We start from the raw sequence: 14774 nt of genomic DNA on the forward strand, positions 1-14774 counted from the left end.
CCTGGCCGGCAACGACGCGGCCCAAACATTCTAAGACCCCATCCTGGTTGATTCTTGCACGATCACCGGTACGGTATAAACGACCATACTTTTGGTGTTCGATGAAGGACGCGGAAGTGAGATCCGGGCGATTCAGATATTCTTCAGCAACTTGAGGTCCTCCAACAGCGAGCTCGCCAACTTCTCCGGTTTTGAGAATCTCAATACGCGTCGATGTTGAATCTCCAGTTGGAGGCGCGATAATAAAAGCCGAAACGGTGTCCAAGGGACGACCTATCGTGCTAGTTGGCGAACATGTCGAGAACTGTGGCTGTAACGTGCAGTGAATTGAGGCTTCAGTCGGTCCATACATGGCCCACAGTATGCTCTCCTTCGTTTCGTCGCCACCATACTCAGCGATGACGTGCTGGGTGAGCATCTCACCAATCGTAAGCAGCAACCTCAAACCAGGCACGCTCGATCTGCCCCGAAGAAGATTGCTCACAACTGTTGGTGTGAGTTCCGCTGCATCAATCTCGAGGCTATTGATGGTCCCTGGAAGGTCGTCGAGCATTTGCGCACGTGTACTGCCAACCAACGTTTTTCCTCGGAACCATGGAAAGAAGATCTCAAATATGGAAACGTCGAAGGTCTAACACCCTGTCAGTACGGAGCAGAATACGGCTATGCTTGCGCACTTACGGGAGCTGCAAACTGGAGAAAACGGGCAAAGTCAGGAATGTGGCGGTCATGAGCCAACAGACTTTGGGTAACCGCATGGTGCGATACACTCACAGCCTTAGGCTTGCCTGTAGAGCCAGAAGTATACAGCACGTAGGCTAGATCGTTGGTACATGGTCTTGGAAGCTCGACATCCAGGCGATCCTCACAATCGCAGAGCTCCCTGTCCACAAAAACCACTTCGACATTGACAGCTGTTCGTATACGTTCATCGAAAGTCGAGAACGTGATGAATAGGTCAGGTGATATATCATCGAGAATGAACTTCAGCCGCTCTGTAGGGGTGTCGAGATTAAGAGGACAAAACGCTTTCCCTGCCTTCAGGACGGCCAATAAGGCGATGTATAGTTCTGGAGACTGGGGCAGAAAGACCGGAATAATGGACGACACACTTTTGAGCGTTGCAAGTCTTTCAGTGATTCTGCCAGCCAAGACATCGCTCAAAAGGTGCAGATTCCTGTAGGAGAACTTGCGCCTTTTCGATCCATGTTCCAGGAAATCGATAGCGGTTGCGTCATGATGAAATGGCCGCACCAGCTCGTGGAGGAGATCCGGCCCGCTCAGAATCGAAGGTCGCTCATTGAGCACCGATAGTCGCTGGTTTGTGCCGTTTTCTTGAACCATGTCGTGCAAAATGTTAGGTAGTGTAGCCTAGGGCAATGTTCACTGGTAGGGAATTTGAGCTGTTGTCGTCCCAAGCGATACCCCCATGAATTTCAGAGAAAAGAACTGCAGTAGATGCATCCGCTATTGCTGAACAGAAATCCGCAGAATGCGATAATGTTTGGTCGCAAGTTCCTGTGATGAGAAACTGCAGCACGGTGATTGGTTGAAGAGCCTCAGGTACCTTGAGACCAGTACACCCAATGCTGGTGCACGTGAGAACGGGTTCTAACACGCTGTGCGTGGGTAGCGCGTTTGAGGCTTAATCACGAAGAGTGCAGCGCTCTGTTGTAGGTGCAGGCAACAAGCGAACTTCAAAAACGCGTTGCGACCTCCAGTTCGTAAAGAGCGAGCGAGCAGTGTTGAGGAAGGATAAGAGTTTAAGCTGAGGCAATAAGTTTTCCGATAGTTTCTTTGGCCACGGCCCTCTCCGTGATGTTGAACGCGTTGTCCGTGGTTGAAGCGTCATACATCCTGGTTGACTGGCAAGTGGACGTGTCATTCGACAGGCGGCGCGTAAGATTTGATACCGTGAGGCAGACGCTTTTGGCGGCTCTGCAAGCGGACGGGAACTGGAGACGAAAGCTGCTCGACATAAGACTAAATCGAGACTGAAAACCGAAGGTCCACCAAATCATACTAGCCTGTGGTCGTAGCGCGAAATGGTAGGTGTGAAGGCGTGGGTGCGGCTCCGATGACGACGACAACGCCGTCGCGTTAGCTGGCAGGGCGTCATGCTCCATCGCCTCTTCCTAGTTCCCCACGCTACCGAGAGAAATCTGTTTGTCAGGCACAAACACATTGTAAGATCCCGTTGAAATGTGGCGTTGGACGCGATCTCGGAGCGCTGCCGCTGCTTGGTGGGGAAGATGGATGCCGGGTCAGCCGCCGAAAAATCCCGTGCTTTGCTTGAGTGACCTGCGAGGCGGGTCATCCCTAAACAGAGTTATCAGATGAAGTCTACTCCTGACCTGATCTCAGGTGGCTGGTAGCCCAGCCCTACAGGATTAACTAAGTATGCATGCTGCAGGCCCCCTCTGTCTATCACAGGGCCGTCTAGCTCAAGCTCACCTGCCCCTACCCGACGACTGGGTATATTTTCCAACTCCCCACAGTCAACCTTTTGAGCTGTTTGAACAAAAACTCGTCGTGCTGCCATTCTGATGCATAGAGACGCAGCAAGGCGGGCCGTCTATGACCATGCCAAGACTCTAATTTAGTCCTACGCTCCTACCACGTCTTCCATGTCGCGCATGGTTAGCTCTGACATCAACAACGCTGCACGTTTACTTTCATATCGCCTCTATGGCATCTTTTTGCACCACAGCTCGCAGTCGCGTACCCGTCGTGATACCGTTCCTTTCGTTCATGTGCAGATGATTTGCTGTTGAGCACTGCAATACCGAAATCGCATTGAATCACGCCAGGCGCGCGCCACAATGCCCCGTTATCATGACGATGACAGCTCTGAGAGCCAGCCCCTGCTGGACTCAGAGGAAAGTGAGATAGAGGACGAGCCCTCTGTCCGTCACAGCACGCAATGGGAGAGACACGCAGAGCCGTCGCTAGCGACTGTGCAACCTCAAGCTTTTGATGGTCCTACTGTCTTTCGCCAACGGTTCATCCGCCAAATTCTAGGCTTGAATCCTTTCAAGACTTCTTACTTTACGCTGTACAGACAACTGGACGATACTGGATCAAAGATCATTCTGGTGTTGGGAATTTTCACCGCAATTTTGGCAGGCCTGCCGCTTCCGTTAATAGGCGTCGTCCTGGGGCGCATTATCAACAACTTCCCACCCAACCCAGACGAGCTGAAGCATCTCTTGCTGCGTCTTATGTTAGTCGCAGTCGGTTATTTTGTCGTTACCTGGGCTTGGGCTGTTTGCTGGGCTGTCACAGGAGAACGCGTGAGTAGAAAGACCAGAGAAAGACTTCTGCATCGTGCGCTGGGCATGGATATGGCCTACTACGGTGCGTACATGCCCGAAACTTGTCTTACATAGATCGCATGTTGACTTGAAATACCTACTGCAGACACCATTTCACCTGACCTGTCTAGCATTCTTACAGAGAAGACACAGACCATTCAACTTGGCACCTCGGAGAAAGTGGGACTGTTCATCGCATCAATAAGTTACTTCATCTCTGCATTCACTGTAGGTTTTATGCTCAATGCGAGACTGACTGGAGTAATGTAACAATCATCCTCGCCGGGCCAAGGAATAATCGTTAACATGGACAGGTTCGTCACCGTGATACCTTCCATGGCATTCGTTGTTATCTTCGGCACTAAGCAGGTTTCCGATCTATCTAAGCAGGCTACAGTCTACACCGAGAAAGCTGCCTCCGTCGCTGAAAGTGCTATCCGTGCAGTCCAGATTGTGCAGGCTTTTGGCTTGTTCGAGCAGCTGAGCGAGGAACATGTTCATCACCTGCGGTCAGCATTGAGAATTGGAATCAGAAAGAGCATCGCGGGTGCTGTTATGCTTGGTTCGGTGTATTTCGTGGCATACGCAACGAATGCACTTGCTTTCTGGTATGGCGATCGCTTACGAGATGGTAGCGCAGAGGCTGGCACAATCTATGCGGTTGTCTTTCTCATACTAGATGCTTCTTTCGTCGTTGGGTCGTTTGGTCCATTCATCCAGACATTCGCTATGGCTGCCGCAGCAGGGGCTGCCGTACTGAACGTTCTAGACCATCCGACATGCGATATAGACGTCTACTCTCCAAAGGGAAAGCCAGCAGAAAGAGTACACTTCGAAAGAGATCTAGTGCTTTCATCCGTCTCATTCGTATATCCCGCTCGGCCTACCGTCCGGATCTTAGACAGTATCGATTTACGCTTGAAGTCTGGGCAGGTGACCGGCCTGGTTGGACCGTCCGGCTCGGGAAAGGTAAGCACGGTTCCTTTGAGGGACGTGGTCTCGTTGCTGATGTGCTCGAACCTTAGTCCACCATTGCATCCTTGCTTTTGAGGCTCTACGATCCGACCTACGGCCACATATATCTCGGCAATGATAACCTGAAATCATTCAATATTCATAGCCTGCGGTCGCACATCGCGCTGGTCACACAAAACCCCGTCCTGTTTACTGGTACGATACTAGACAACATCAAGCATGGGATACCAAGTCGAGAAAGAGAGCTATTGACCGAGGACGAGATTCTTATTCGATGTAAGGCGGCGGCGGCGGAGGCATACTGCGATTTCTTGGACCGTCTTCCAGAAGGCATACACACGAAGATCAGCTCTGGCCCACAATCTCAACTGTCTGGTGGTCAGAAGCAGCGCATAACGCTCGCGCGTGCGCTAGTGGGAAACCCATCGCTTCTTCTCCTGGACGAATTTACGAGCGCCATGGACGGTACAAGCGAAGCAATTGTACTGGAAAACTTACGTCGTTCTTCTGCTAGCGCTGCTCGAACTACCATTATCATTGCACATCGTCTGGCAACTGTGCGAGACGCTGATCGCATCGTCGTTCTGAAGGACGGTAGTGTAGAAGAAGATGGGTGCCATCAGGACCTTCTCAAGAAGAACGGTGTCTACGCGGAGCTGATCAGAGCACAACAGTTTGAGAAAGGAGAGCCGTCGGCACCCTCATCGATTCGATCTGCCACTCGCTCATCGCACAAAGAGCATGAAGATTCTTCGAGTGAATCAAATGACGCGATTCCATCGACTCCGAAGTCGCAAGTCGATGCTCCCAAGATGAGCGCGTTGACTTTGATTGGGAGATCATTGGCATTGAGCCGCCGTGAAACGCCTGCCATAATTGTTGGCTTGGTTTCTTCCATTTTCAGTGGTGCAGTCATCGTTGGCGAGGCGCTTATTTTCGGGAACTTGGTCGAGCTCTTGAACGACACAACTGGAGCAGACGATGTGACCAGCAAAATCTCCTTCTATTGTTTGCTCTTCTTTGGTCTGGCTATCGTCGCTCTGGCTTCCCATTCCTTTGGCAAAACCGCTTTCGGCATGGTCTCAGAGAATCTCGCTCTGCGAGCCAGAGATCTTTCTTTCCGGACAATACTGCAGCAGGACATTGCCTGGTTTTCTCAGCCTGGTCACTCCCACCATGTCCTGATGTCGCGTCTGAACTCGGACAGTGGCAGTATCAGTGGGCTCTCTGGAGTTATACTCGGAACCGTCTTCTCAATTGCGACCTCTGTTCTTGGCGGCATTGTCTTGGCCCACATAATAGCATGGAAGATTGCTATAGTGCTGCTGGCGGCTGTGCCTGTCATGCTGTTGGCTGGCTTCCTGCGCCTCCGTATCTTGGCTATGGCAGAGGAACACCACCAAACGGCGTACAACGGCGCAGCTGCTCTTGCTTCGGAAGCGACCTCTTCCATGCAGATCGTTGCAGTTTTTGGGCTTGAATCTCACTTTCTCGACAGCTACCGAGAGGCGATCCGGAAGCCATATGAAGAGCACCTCAGGTTTAGTGTGCTTGGCAATATTTTGCTCGCGTTTTCGCTCTCGGTCACGTATTTCGTATACTCCCTGGCGTATTGGTGGGGGTCCAAGCAAGTGCGCAACGGCAATTATAGTCAACGAGAGTTCTTTATAGTGCTTCCTGCGCTGCTCTTCTCCGCGCAATCTGCAGGCCAGCTCTTCAGCTTGGCGCCAGAAGTAACACGGGCAAAGGCTGCTGCTCAAAGCGTCTTCTCACTACATGATGAGAAACCGACTATCATCACAGATCAGGCGCCTTTGGATCCTACCGTTTCTGGTACGTCGAACGGAGACGCCCTATTATCCGGTCCTTCAGCTTCATATGGTACGTTTGGTGTACGGGGAGAGCTCGAATTTCGCAACGTCAGCCTCTACTATGCCAGTCGGCCAAACGTTCCCGCTTTGAATGATGTCTCGTTCCAAATTCGACAGGGCGAGAACGTAGCTTTCGTCGGCCGATCGGGTGCTGGCAAGTCAAGCACAATCCATCTGATAGAGAGATTCTTCGATCCAAATGCAGGGCAAGTTTATCTCGATGGGCAAGACATTCGGCAAGAAGCTGTTCGTAGCCATCGCGCCCGCCTAGCGCTCGTCGAGCAAGAGCCAGATCTCTTCCCAGGTTCTGTCAAGTTCAACATTGGACTAGGCGCACGACCGGGCACCTCAGTTAGTAACGAAGACATACAACGTGTGGCGAAGGAATGTGAGCTCCACGATTTCATCATGAGCCTGCCAGAAGGCTACAACACCGAGGTCGGCTCTCATGGATCAAAACTATCGGGCGGTCAGCGTCAACGCCTTGCCATTGCTCGAGCTCTGATACGCGATCCAGAAATACTGCTTCTCGATGAAGCAACATCTCAACTGGATGCAAACACGGAACGGGAAATCCGAAGAGCAATTGCTGCTGCTTCCAAAGGCCGAACTACGATCATGATCGCTCATCGGTTAGCAAGCGTACAACACGCAGACCGTATCTTTGTGTTCGACACTGGACGCATTGTCGAGCAGGGCCGGCATGATGAGCTGGTGGCTATGGGGGGGATATACGCGGCCATGGTCGCCGCACAGGAGCTGGATTGAACATGATTTACGGTTCTATCTCGGATTTGCATTATGCAACATCGGCGGTCGATGTTGGCTGCCCTCCACCACAGCTTTTCTTATGCAAGCAACGCACTGTATCATATGCATGTACTTGTACGTTCACTTTTCGACCAGCTATAGGCATCTGATTCGCATGGCAAGGCGTACACACCAATTTCTTCAATAACGTCATCAAAGTCCTCTTCATAATTAATTTCTAATATATCGACTACGGTATACCAGTTCCTCCTGCCTTGTTCGCCATGGTGCTTCCTATTCAGTCTGCCGCGCCGCCAGTGCATGCTAGTGGGTTATCATGCACCAGATGTGGGCTGCGATGATGGGGGTGCCGGGCCGAGCCAGGATGGTGGAGTGACAATGCTCCAATACGCCCGATCTTTGCATGATCGTATAACCTAATACTAGCACAGCAAGTTGTCACTACACAATTCAGCCATGCTAGTTCTTCCACCTCGTTGCCACTGAGCGCTCCCACGATTTGTTAGAGTGACATGAAGAAAAGGACTTGAAGCGCCTCACTCGTCATTCACATACATTACGTGCGCTAGCACGACCTGCTTTTGAGAGATCGGCAGCAGCGGCGTGCTAACCGCGCCTAGTAACAACGCCGAGACATGCAGTCAGAAAGGTGGTGTTGTGGGAGTGGAGTGCACCAGTACGACCGAGGCCGCTCCGAACTCGCAAAGAAATCTCTTCATCTAATCTGATGGGACCTGATGCATTTCCATCTGATAATTTCTCCTCCGCCAAGCTGATACTTTACCCACGACCCCACGGCGACTATGCCCCATTCGACGCCGTCGATGCAATTCGTGGGCAAGCGCAGCGGGGCATGCCTGAAAATTTTTTGCCTCCGTCATGCGTTCCATGGGGCGCCAGGTGAGCTTTTGCTGCGACGGCCTGAGCGCCCGTCATCTTATCAGATGGCGCGTCGGTAGATCAGTGACATGGGTGGACTGTGCTACCATCACTTTGTTAGCGAACCAGGTGGTGGCACCAGGTTGGAACGGACCGTCAGGGTCTACTGTTTACGAAGTGACATCGGACCATTCTCTGACGAGCGTGGCAGCGGCCCTTCGATCGACATGGATGGGCTATACGCAAGAACGGATGCTGGGCACGGTTGTGGTCCAGGTACAAGTTCGTGGCCCTCGTGAACTTTTTTCCACAACCTGGCGACGGCGGCTGTATCAATATCTCCAGCGTTTGAAGCGTCTTGCGATTTTTCAAGTTGAAGAACTGAATAGGTATGTTGACGTCTGCAAATCTACTCGTGTTGTTGATTCGCGTCAAGTGTAGACGTCATTGGTCTTGTCACATGAATCCACCGCTGACTTTTGGCTTTGCGCGTACAGTTTTGCAATCTGGGTTTCCTCACAGCCGATTGTTCAGGCCACAAGTTTCTTCTGGAGCGTCAGTAATATCGTCAGCGTACGTGGTTCTACAGTTTATGAAACAACGCGATACATGTCACATTGCAAATTTAGTATCGACGATACTGACGACCTTTTGCTTCGTATAGTGACATCCGCTGTTCATTTACGCAAACATGAGTCCCCACGCAGAAATGTCGTCGAGCACGTCCGATGGACCGGCGCCGGCCGTGCAACGAGCATTCAATGGTTTCTTGAGCGACAACTTTGAAGAGAGCCAGCTCCCCACAATTGAAAACCGATCACACCTTCGTTACACTCCACAAGACGAACTACACGACCTGATCTGCGTCGGTTTCGGACCAGCGTCACTAGCTATCGGCGTAGCCCTGCATGATGCTTTGGACGGAACAGATCCGTCCCTTGCAGATGTTCCCGGTCTGCAGAGCAAACCACCAAAAGTTGCTTTCCTCGAGAAGCAGTCACAATTCGCATGGCACGCCGGTATGCTCCTGCCCGGAGCCAAGATGCAGATTACTTTTATGAAAGACATGGCTACCATGCGCAACCCGAGAAGCGAATTCACCTTTCTCAACTACCTGCACCAGAAGGACCGTCTGGTGGAGTTTGCCAATCTCAACACCTTCCTACCGGCTCGTGTAGAGTACGAGGACTACATGAAGTGGTGCGCCAGCTGGTTCGAGGAGGTTGTAGCGTATAGCCAAGAAGTCGTCAAGGTCATGCCAGAGAAGTCACCGAATGGCGAGATTACCACGTTTACCGTGGTTTCGCGCAACCATTTGACAGGCCACACCGAGACGCGGAGAACCAAGCACGTCGTCATCGCTGCGGGTGGAAGGCCCAACATCCCAGCGCCATTCCCTACCAACCACCCCAGGGTGATCCACTCGTCCAAGTTCTCGTTCATGTCGAAAGAGCTCTTGAAGGACCACAATGCACCATACAGCGTTGCCGTGGTTGGCAATGGCCAGAGTGCCGCTGAAATCTTTGACTTCCTCCACGCAAACTACCCCAACGCACGAACACGAATGCTGATCAAGGGAGGGGCGCTGCGACCAAGTGACGATTCGCCATTGTAAGTGATGGCCAAAAGCTACGTTGTTTTCCTGCTAACTATGCCAGCGTCAACGAAATCTTCAACCCTTCGCGAACAGACTGCACGTACAACCGCGCGCCCAAGCTCCGGGCAACTACGCTCATCGAAGACAAGGGCACCAACTACGGTGTCGTCCGCCTCCCGCTGCTCGAGCACATCTACGAGACGCTCTACCTGCAACGCATTCGCCACGGCAACTCGCCTGCCGAGGAAGAGAACTGGCCGCACCGGATAATGCCATACCGTCGCGTTATTGGCGTGACCGAGTCGCCAGTTCGTCAGGGTGGTGTGCGTCTGACGATACAGGACTCCAGCCCCTTGTACTTCTCCGAGATTGCGGGAGCGCAAGAGAGGCAGGAGACACTGGACGTGGATGCCGTCTTTGTAGCAACAGGCTACTACCGAGACCTGCACGAGACGCTGCTCAAGGATGCGCGGCACTTGATGCCGGGCGGAGAGCTAGAGGGCGCCAAGTGGCAGGTGCAGCGGGACTACAAGGTCAACTTTACGGAAAAGAGCGTCGGCGAAGATGCTGGCGTCTGGCTGCAGGGCTGCTGTGAAACGACCCATGGTGTAAGTTGTGCCCCAAGTCACTGTTGGGGACGAGATGTGCTAACGACGATGACAGCTGAGCGACACGCTCCTTTCGGTGCTTGCGTCAAGGGGAGGTGAGATGGTGAGGAGCATCTTTGAGAAGCCGGCCAAATGGGACAATGGCGACGTGCTGGGAGGGTACGAGATGCGCGAGTGATGGGCGACGTGGTGGCTCGTGCTTTTTTCCAAGAACTGTACATAGGTAATCTTCTCCTTCTTTGCTTGCCTGCTCCGACTGCGACTATGACGTCTTTGACCAAAGCCCACTCGCTTACCTGTCTGCCGCCTGAATTGCGAATCCCACTCCTGCATTGCGTATTGTGCGCAGTGGAGAGGGCAAGCACAAAGAAAAAGCAAGCTCGTTGTTTGGAAGTGATATCAGACCCCAAGTAGCTTACAGGGTTGCGCCTTCCTGTTTAAGGACCCTGAAAGCGGAAGCGGCCCAACAGCGAGCAGAGCAGCACCCCGTGACTCTGGCAGGCGGGTGTGTAAGTGTGTATGTGAGGTGCAGCTGTATCGCCGACGAGCAGACAGCAGCCAGCAGGCAAGGGGCGAAGAGCAGAGTGAAATGCAGCAGTGACCCCACGATGATGATGGGCGTGAGGAGGATGTGGCCGCTTTGGTGACTAGCGCAACCAAGGACAGAGCCCAATTCCATGCATGTTGTTGCAATGGCGCCGACATCACAGCGCTACGCTGACCTCGAAGCCCATCCTTTCCCTCTGCCTGTGAAGACTCGCTCGTGCGCCCCCGGTCTGCGCCTCTGCTCCTCTGCGGCTGCTCCACGCCCTGCTGCAAACAGCGTACAGCCGCTGACCACGTAACACGACGCACACCCCGCAACAACAGCAGCCAGACAAACGAGCGCACCACCGTCCCCTCGAGGCTCACCTCGCCCGGCCACAAACACGCGCGCTGCTTTCACCTCTGGCCCACGACGCCTGCTGCAACCACGCCTCGAGTGCTGCGCCTGCTGCTCGACGGAGCCCAGCCCGCCTCTCCAGCCAGCGCGCACCCTCGGCATGCAACACCCGCAGTGACGGACTGATTGGCGTCTCTTCCTGCGACACCGTCGCTTTGCAACCCCCAGCACCCGCACTCGCCGGCTGCCATGGAGCCGCAGTGGACGGCCTACTCCGAGGCACAGGGCAACCGGTACTCGCACAGCATGGCGCCCTCTCCCCACGCCTCGAGAGACGCCAGCGTGTCTTCGCAGATCAAGCCGGACCCGTACGCCACGCCGTCACGCCAGAACTCAATGCCGCTGCAGTCGCCCAGCGGCACTGCCAGCCGCGGGCCCGACTACAACGACGGCGATGGCGACGTGCCCATGGAGGATGCGTACAAGCCGCGGCTGAACAACATGGCGCGCCCGGCCCAGCAACAGCGGCACTCGCAGCAGTACCTGCAGCAGGAGGAAAGCGCCGCCGCACGCAGATACTCCCCTATGAACCTCTCGCCCACCTCTCCCTACTCGGCCGGTGCACAGCAGGGCGGCCAGAACTACACCAGCTTTACCCCTCAGGCCCAAGCGCAGAGTCAAGGCAACCGACAGAGCCCGACGCGCAACAATCCCTACATGTCACCGCCCAACAATAGCAGCAACAACAACAACTACTACTCTCCGCCGTGTACGTCCGTCCTGTGCTTTGGTATACTCCCGTCCTAGCGCTCTTTGGTACTGACTAGCATCGCTTTAGCCTCCCGACCGCATGCGCCTCAGCTGCCGCCCATACAGTCCAACATGAGCCCAGAGAGTTTCTACCCGCAGTCTGCCACGGCGCAGCTCAATGCCGTCTACAACAGAGACGCCCGGTCCCCGCGCGCATCTGCCAACTCGAACCCCCCTCCACAACACCCTCCCGTGGGACGAGGCCCGGTGCCAAAATTCGAAAAGTGCGTCAACACGGCCGACTTGCAGCCCAAGATCAATGCCCAGCCGCCTTTTCGCCGCGCCAATCCAGAGGGCGGATTTATCAGTGTAGGTGGAGTAGTTTGCTACAAGAATCATGTGCTAATGGTAGCGTTTAGCCTCTGCAAGCCCTCACGGCACATCTGCCCATGACATACAAGCTGTGCAATGGCGGCTTCAACTACCAATCGTCGCGCAATCCCCGCCGAGTACTCACGAAACCGAGCAAGGGCGTCAAGAACGACGGCTACGACAACGAGGACAGCGATTACATTCTCTATGTAAACGACATCCTGGGGTCGGAAGAATCCGGGCACAAGAACCGTTATCTGATTCTCGATGTGTTGGGCCAGGGTACCTTTGGGCAGGTCGTCAAGTGCCAGAATTTGAAGACACAGGAGGTTGTCGCAGTAAAGGTCATCAAGAACCGGACAGCATACTTCAACCAGAGTATGATGGAGGTATCTGTGCTTGATCTGGTGAGTGTCCTCCAACGAGCAAGTGCAGGCAAGACTAACGTGACGCAGTTGAATAAGCAAATGGACAAAAATGACGACCATCATCTTTTGCGACTCAAGGACACATTCATCCACAGACAACATTTGTGTCTGGTGTTTGAGCTGCTGAGCGTCAATCTGTACGAGCTAATCAAACAGAACCAGTTCCGCGGATTGTCCACCACGCTGGTCCGCGTCTTCGCACAGCAGCTAATCAACGGCCTGGCATTGCTTGGGAAAGCGAAGCTGATACACTGCGACTTGAAGCCCGAGAACATTCTTCTGAAGAAGTAGGTTGCCGATTTGTTAGTGGCGTGCATGCACTGACCCAATGACAGCCTTGAGAGCCCAATCATCAAGATTATCGACTTCGGTTCCGCATGCGACGAACGTCAGACTGTGTACACGTACATCCAATCGCGATTCTACCGATCCCCCGAGGTCCTGCTCGGTCTACCATACTCGGCGGCCATTGACATGTGGTCATTGGGTTGCATTGTGGTCGAGTTGTTCCTCGGCTTGCCACTATTTCCTGGCTCGTCCGAGTACAACCAGGTGTCAAGGATAACAGAGATGCTTGGACTACCCCCTCATTGGATGCTCGAAATGGGCAAGCAGTCAGGAGAGTTTTTCGAAAAGTCGCAGGATGAGTACGGTCGTAAGCAGTACCGACTCAAGTCGATGGAGCAGTATTCGCGGGAACACGGCACCAAGGAACAGCCCAGCAAGAAATATTTCTCTGCTACGACCCTGCCAGACATAATCAAGAATTACCCCATGCCGCGGAAGAACATGAAGCCCAACGAGATCGAGCGAGGTAAGCCAGCGAATCAAACAAGTTGCCGTCATGACTAACGTTTGATAGAAATGTCCAACCGAGCTGCCTTCATCGACTTTGCTCAGGGACTGCTGAACCTCAACCCTCTGGAACGCTGGACTCCTGCGCAAGCCAAGCTACATCCTTTCATCACTCAGGCCAAGTTCACCGGGCCGTTTGTACCTCCGATGACTCTAAAGTCCGGCTCAAGCAGATCTCCAGCACCTGGCGTTCAGGAGCAACAGCGATTTGAGGGCATGAGCAGACAGCGTCAGCAGCAACAGCAGCAGGCCGTTGCGCAGCAGCAACAGGCCCAAGCGGCCCAGCAAGCTGCGTATGCGAACATGCAGATGAACCAGTATGCCGCTGCACAAAGTCCGCAGGCTCAGCAAAATCCTTACAACATGTACCCTCCAAACCACCAGGGCGCCCCTCCGCCCTACCCTGCTCAACCAGCACCGTATGGCCAGCCGATGAACATGATGCAGCCACAACAGCCGCGGCAATACAACCAGCCTCAAAACCTGTATGCCCAAGCTACGACGCGCGCGGGACGACAACGAGCAACGACGATGGACCAGCAGCAGTCGGGACAATCAGGCATCCCACCCGCGCTGCAGAGGGTCATGAGTCATCTGGATCCGAATGCGCCCGTCCGTTTGCAACCGTCACCAGCTTACTACCCGCCACCGCCCGATGGCGCCCCTGAAAGCGCGAGCAGTGCCGCTAGGAGAAGAGGGTCGCGAGCAGGCAACTCGAACCGTAACCAGAACTTTGTAAGGAATTTGGAAGACCGGACTCTTGAAGAAGGTTTCATGGGTCAGAATCATTGGCAATGAGGGGATGGCTCCGATGAGTAGTTCTCATATCACGAAAACAACGCTTTGTACAGCGTGGATATCCGACGGTGGATGAGTCGCGGCGTTCTGAGTTCTCCTTGATGCCCATTTCCTCATGGTGCTTCCGTCAGTATCGTCGTTTGAGACATGGATAAGCAACATCATGCTACCAACGGGTGGACCCAGACTCGGATGACCGCGCAGGCCGCATATCGTTCACACGGTCTGCTCAAATCGTAGTACACTCTGATGGTGCTCAGCGATTTCACCTGGCCTGCTGTGCCAGATGGACAGTTCTACGACCTGTGCTGTGATTCACCGAGCGAGGTAAACTGAACCTTGATTGGACGGTACAGAGCAGGACGGATCAGATGCATGTTCAGCAGCATGGCTGGTGTCGCCAGGTGTCGAGCCATGACTCAAAAGCGCTCAGCTGTCGGGAAGTGGTGTATGGCAGCACGTGTAATTTTAGCAGCATTCTCATAAACCCTTTCGGTCATGTTTCCATGGCCACAAATATGCGCGTTGAGCCTTGTTTTCTGTTATGGTTTGTGTGATGGAGATTTCAAAAGTTATATGGAGTCAGATTGGGACACACTTGAAGCAAATGTATATAGTCCGACCAAGGAGGGAGGCCGAGTTCACAGATTTTGAAGATAGCAGGCCGTTAGTG

General features: G+C 53.6%; 3 protein-coding genes across 3 annotated transcripts; all 3 read left to right on the plus strand.

Moving 5' to 3' along the window:
- Window positions 1-2822: 2822 nt before the first annotated feature.
- On the plus strand, window positions 2823-6928 carry ACET3X_000958 (uncharacterized protein; the record flags this gene model as incomplete). Its single annotated transcript, XM_069448311.1, has 4 exons — window positions 2823-3223; window positions 3446-3580; window positions 3629-4283; window positions 4340-6928. The coding sequence occupies 4 exons, from the start codon at window positions 2823-2825 to the stop codon at window positions 6926-6928; spliced, it is 3780 nt and encodes a 1259-aa protein (XP_069311200.1).
- A 1591-nt stretch (window positions 6929-8519) lies between these two features.
- ACET3X_000959 (uncharacterized protein) lies at window positions 8520-10193 on the plus strand (the record flags this gene model as incomplete). Its single annotated transcript, XM_069448312.1, has 3 exons — window positions 8520-9421; window positions 9469-10015; window positions 10071-10193. 3 exons carry the CDS (start codon window positions 8520-8522, stop codon window positions 10191-10193), a joined length of 1572 nt encoding a protein of 523 aa, XP_069311201.1.
- Window positions 10194-11147: 954 nt separating this feature from the next.
- ACET3X_000960 (uncharacterized protein) lies at window positions 11148-14101 on the plus strand (the record flags this gene model as incomplete). Its single annotated transcript, XM_069448313.1, has 6 exons — window positions 11148-11667; window positions 11737-12017; window positions 12068-12427; window positions 12476-12735; window positions 12784-13262; window positions 13311-14101. 6 exons carry the CDS (start codon window positions 11148-11150, stop codon window positions 14099-14101), a joined length of 2691 nt encoding a protein of 896 aa, XP_069311202.1.
- Between the last annotated feature and the right edge of the window lie 673 nt (window positions 14102-14774).

The sequence above is a fragment of the Alternaria dauci genome, chromosome 1 (assembly GCF_042100115.1).
Source record: "Alternaria dauci strain A2016 chromosome 1, whole genome shotgun sequence".
NCBI lineage: Eukaryota > Fungi > Ascomycota > Dothideomycetes > Pleosporales > Pleosporaceae > Alternaria > Alternaria dauci.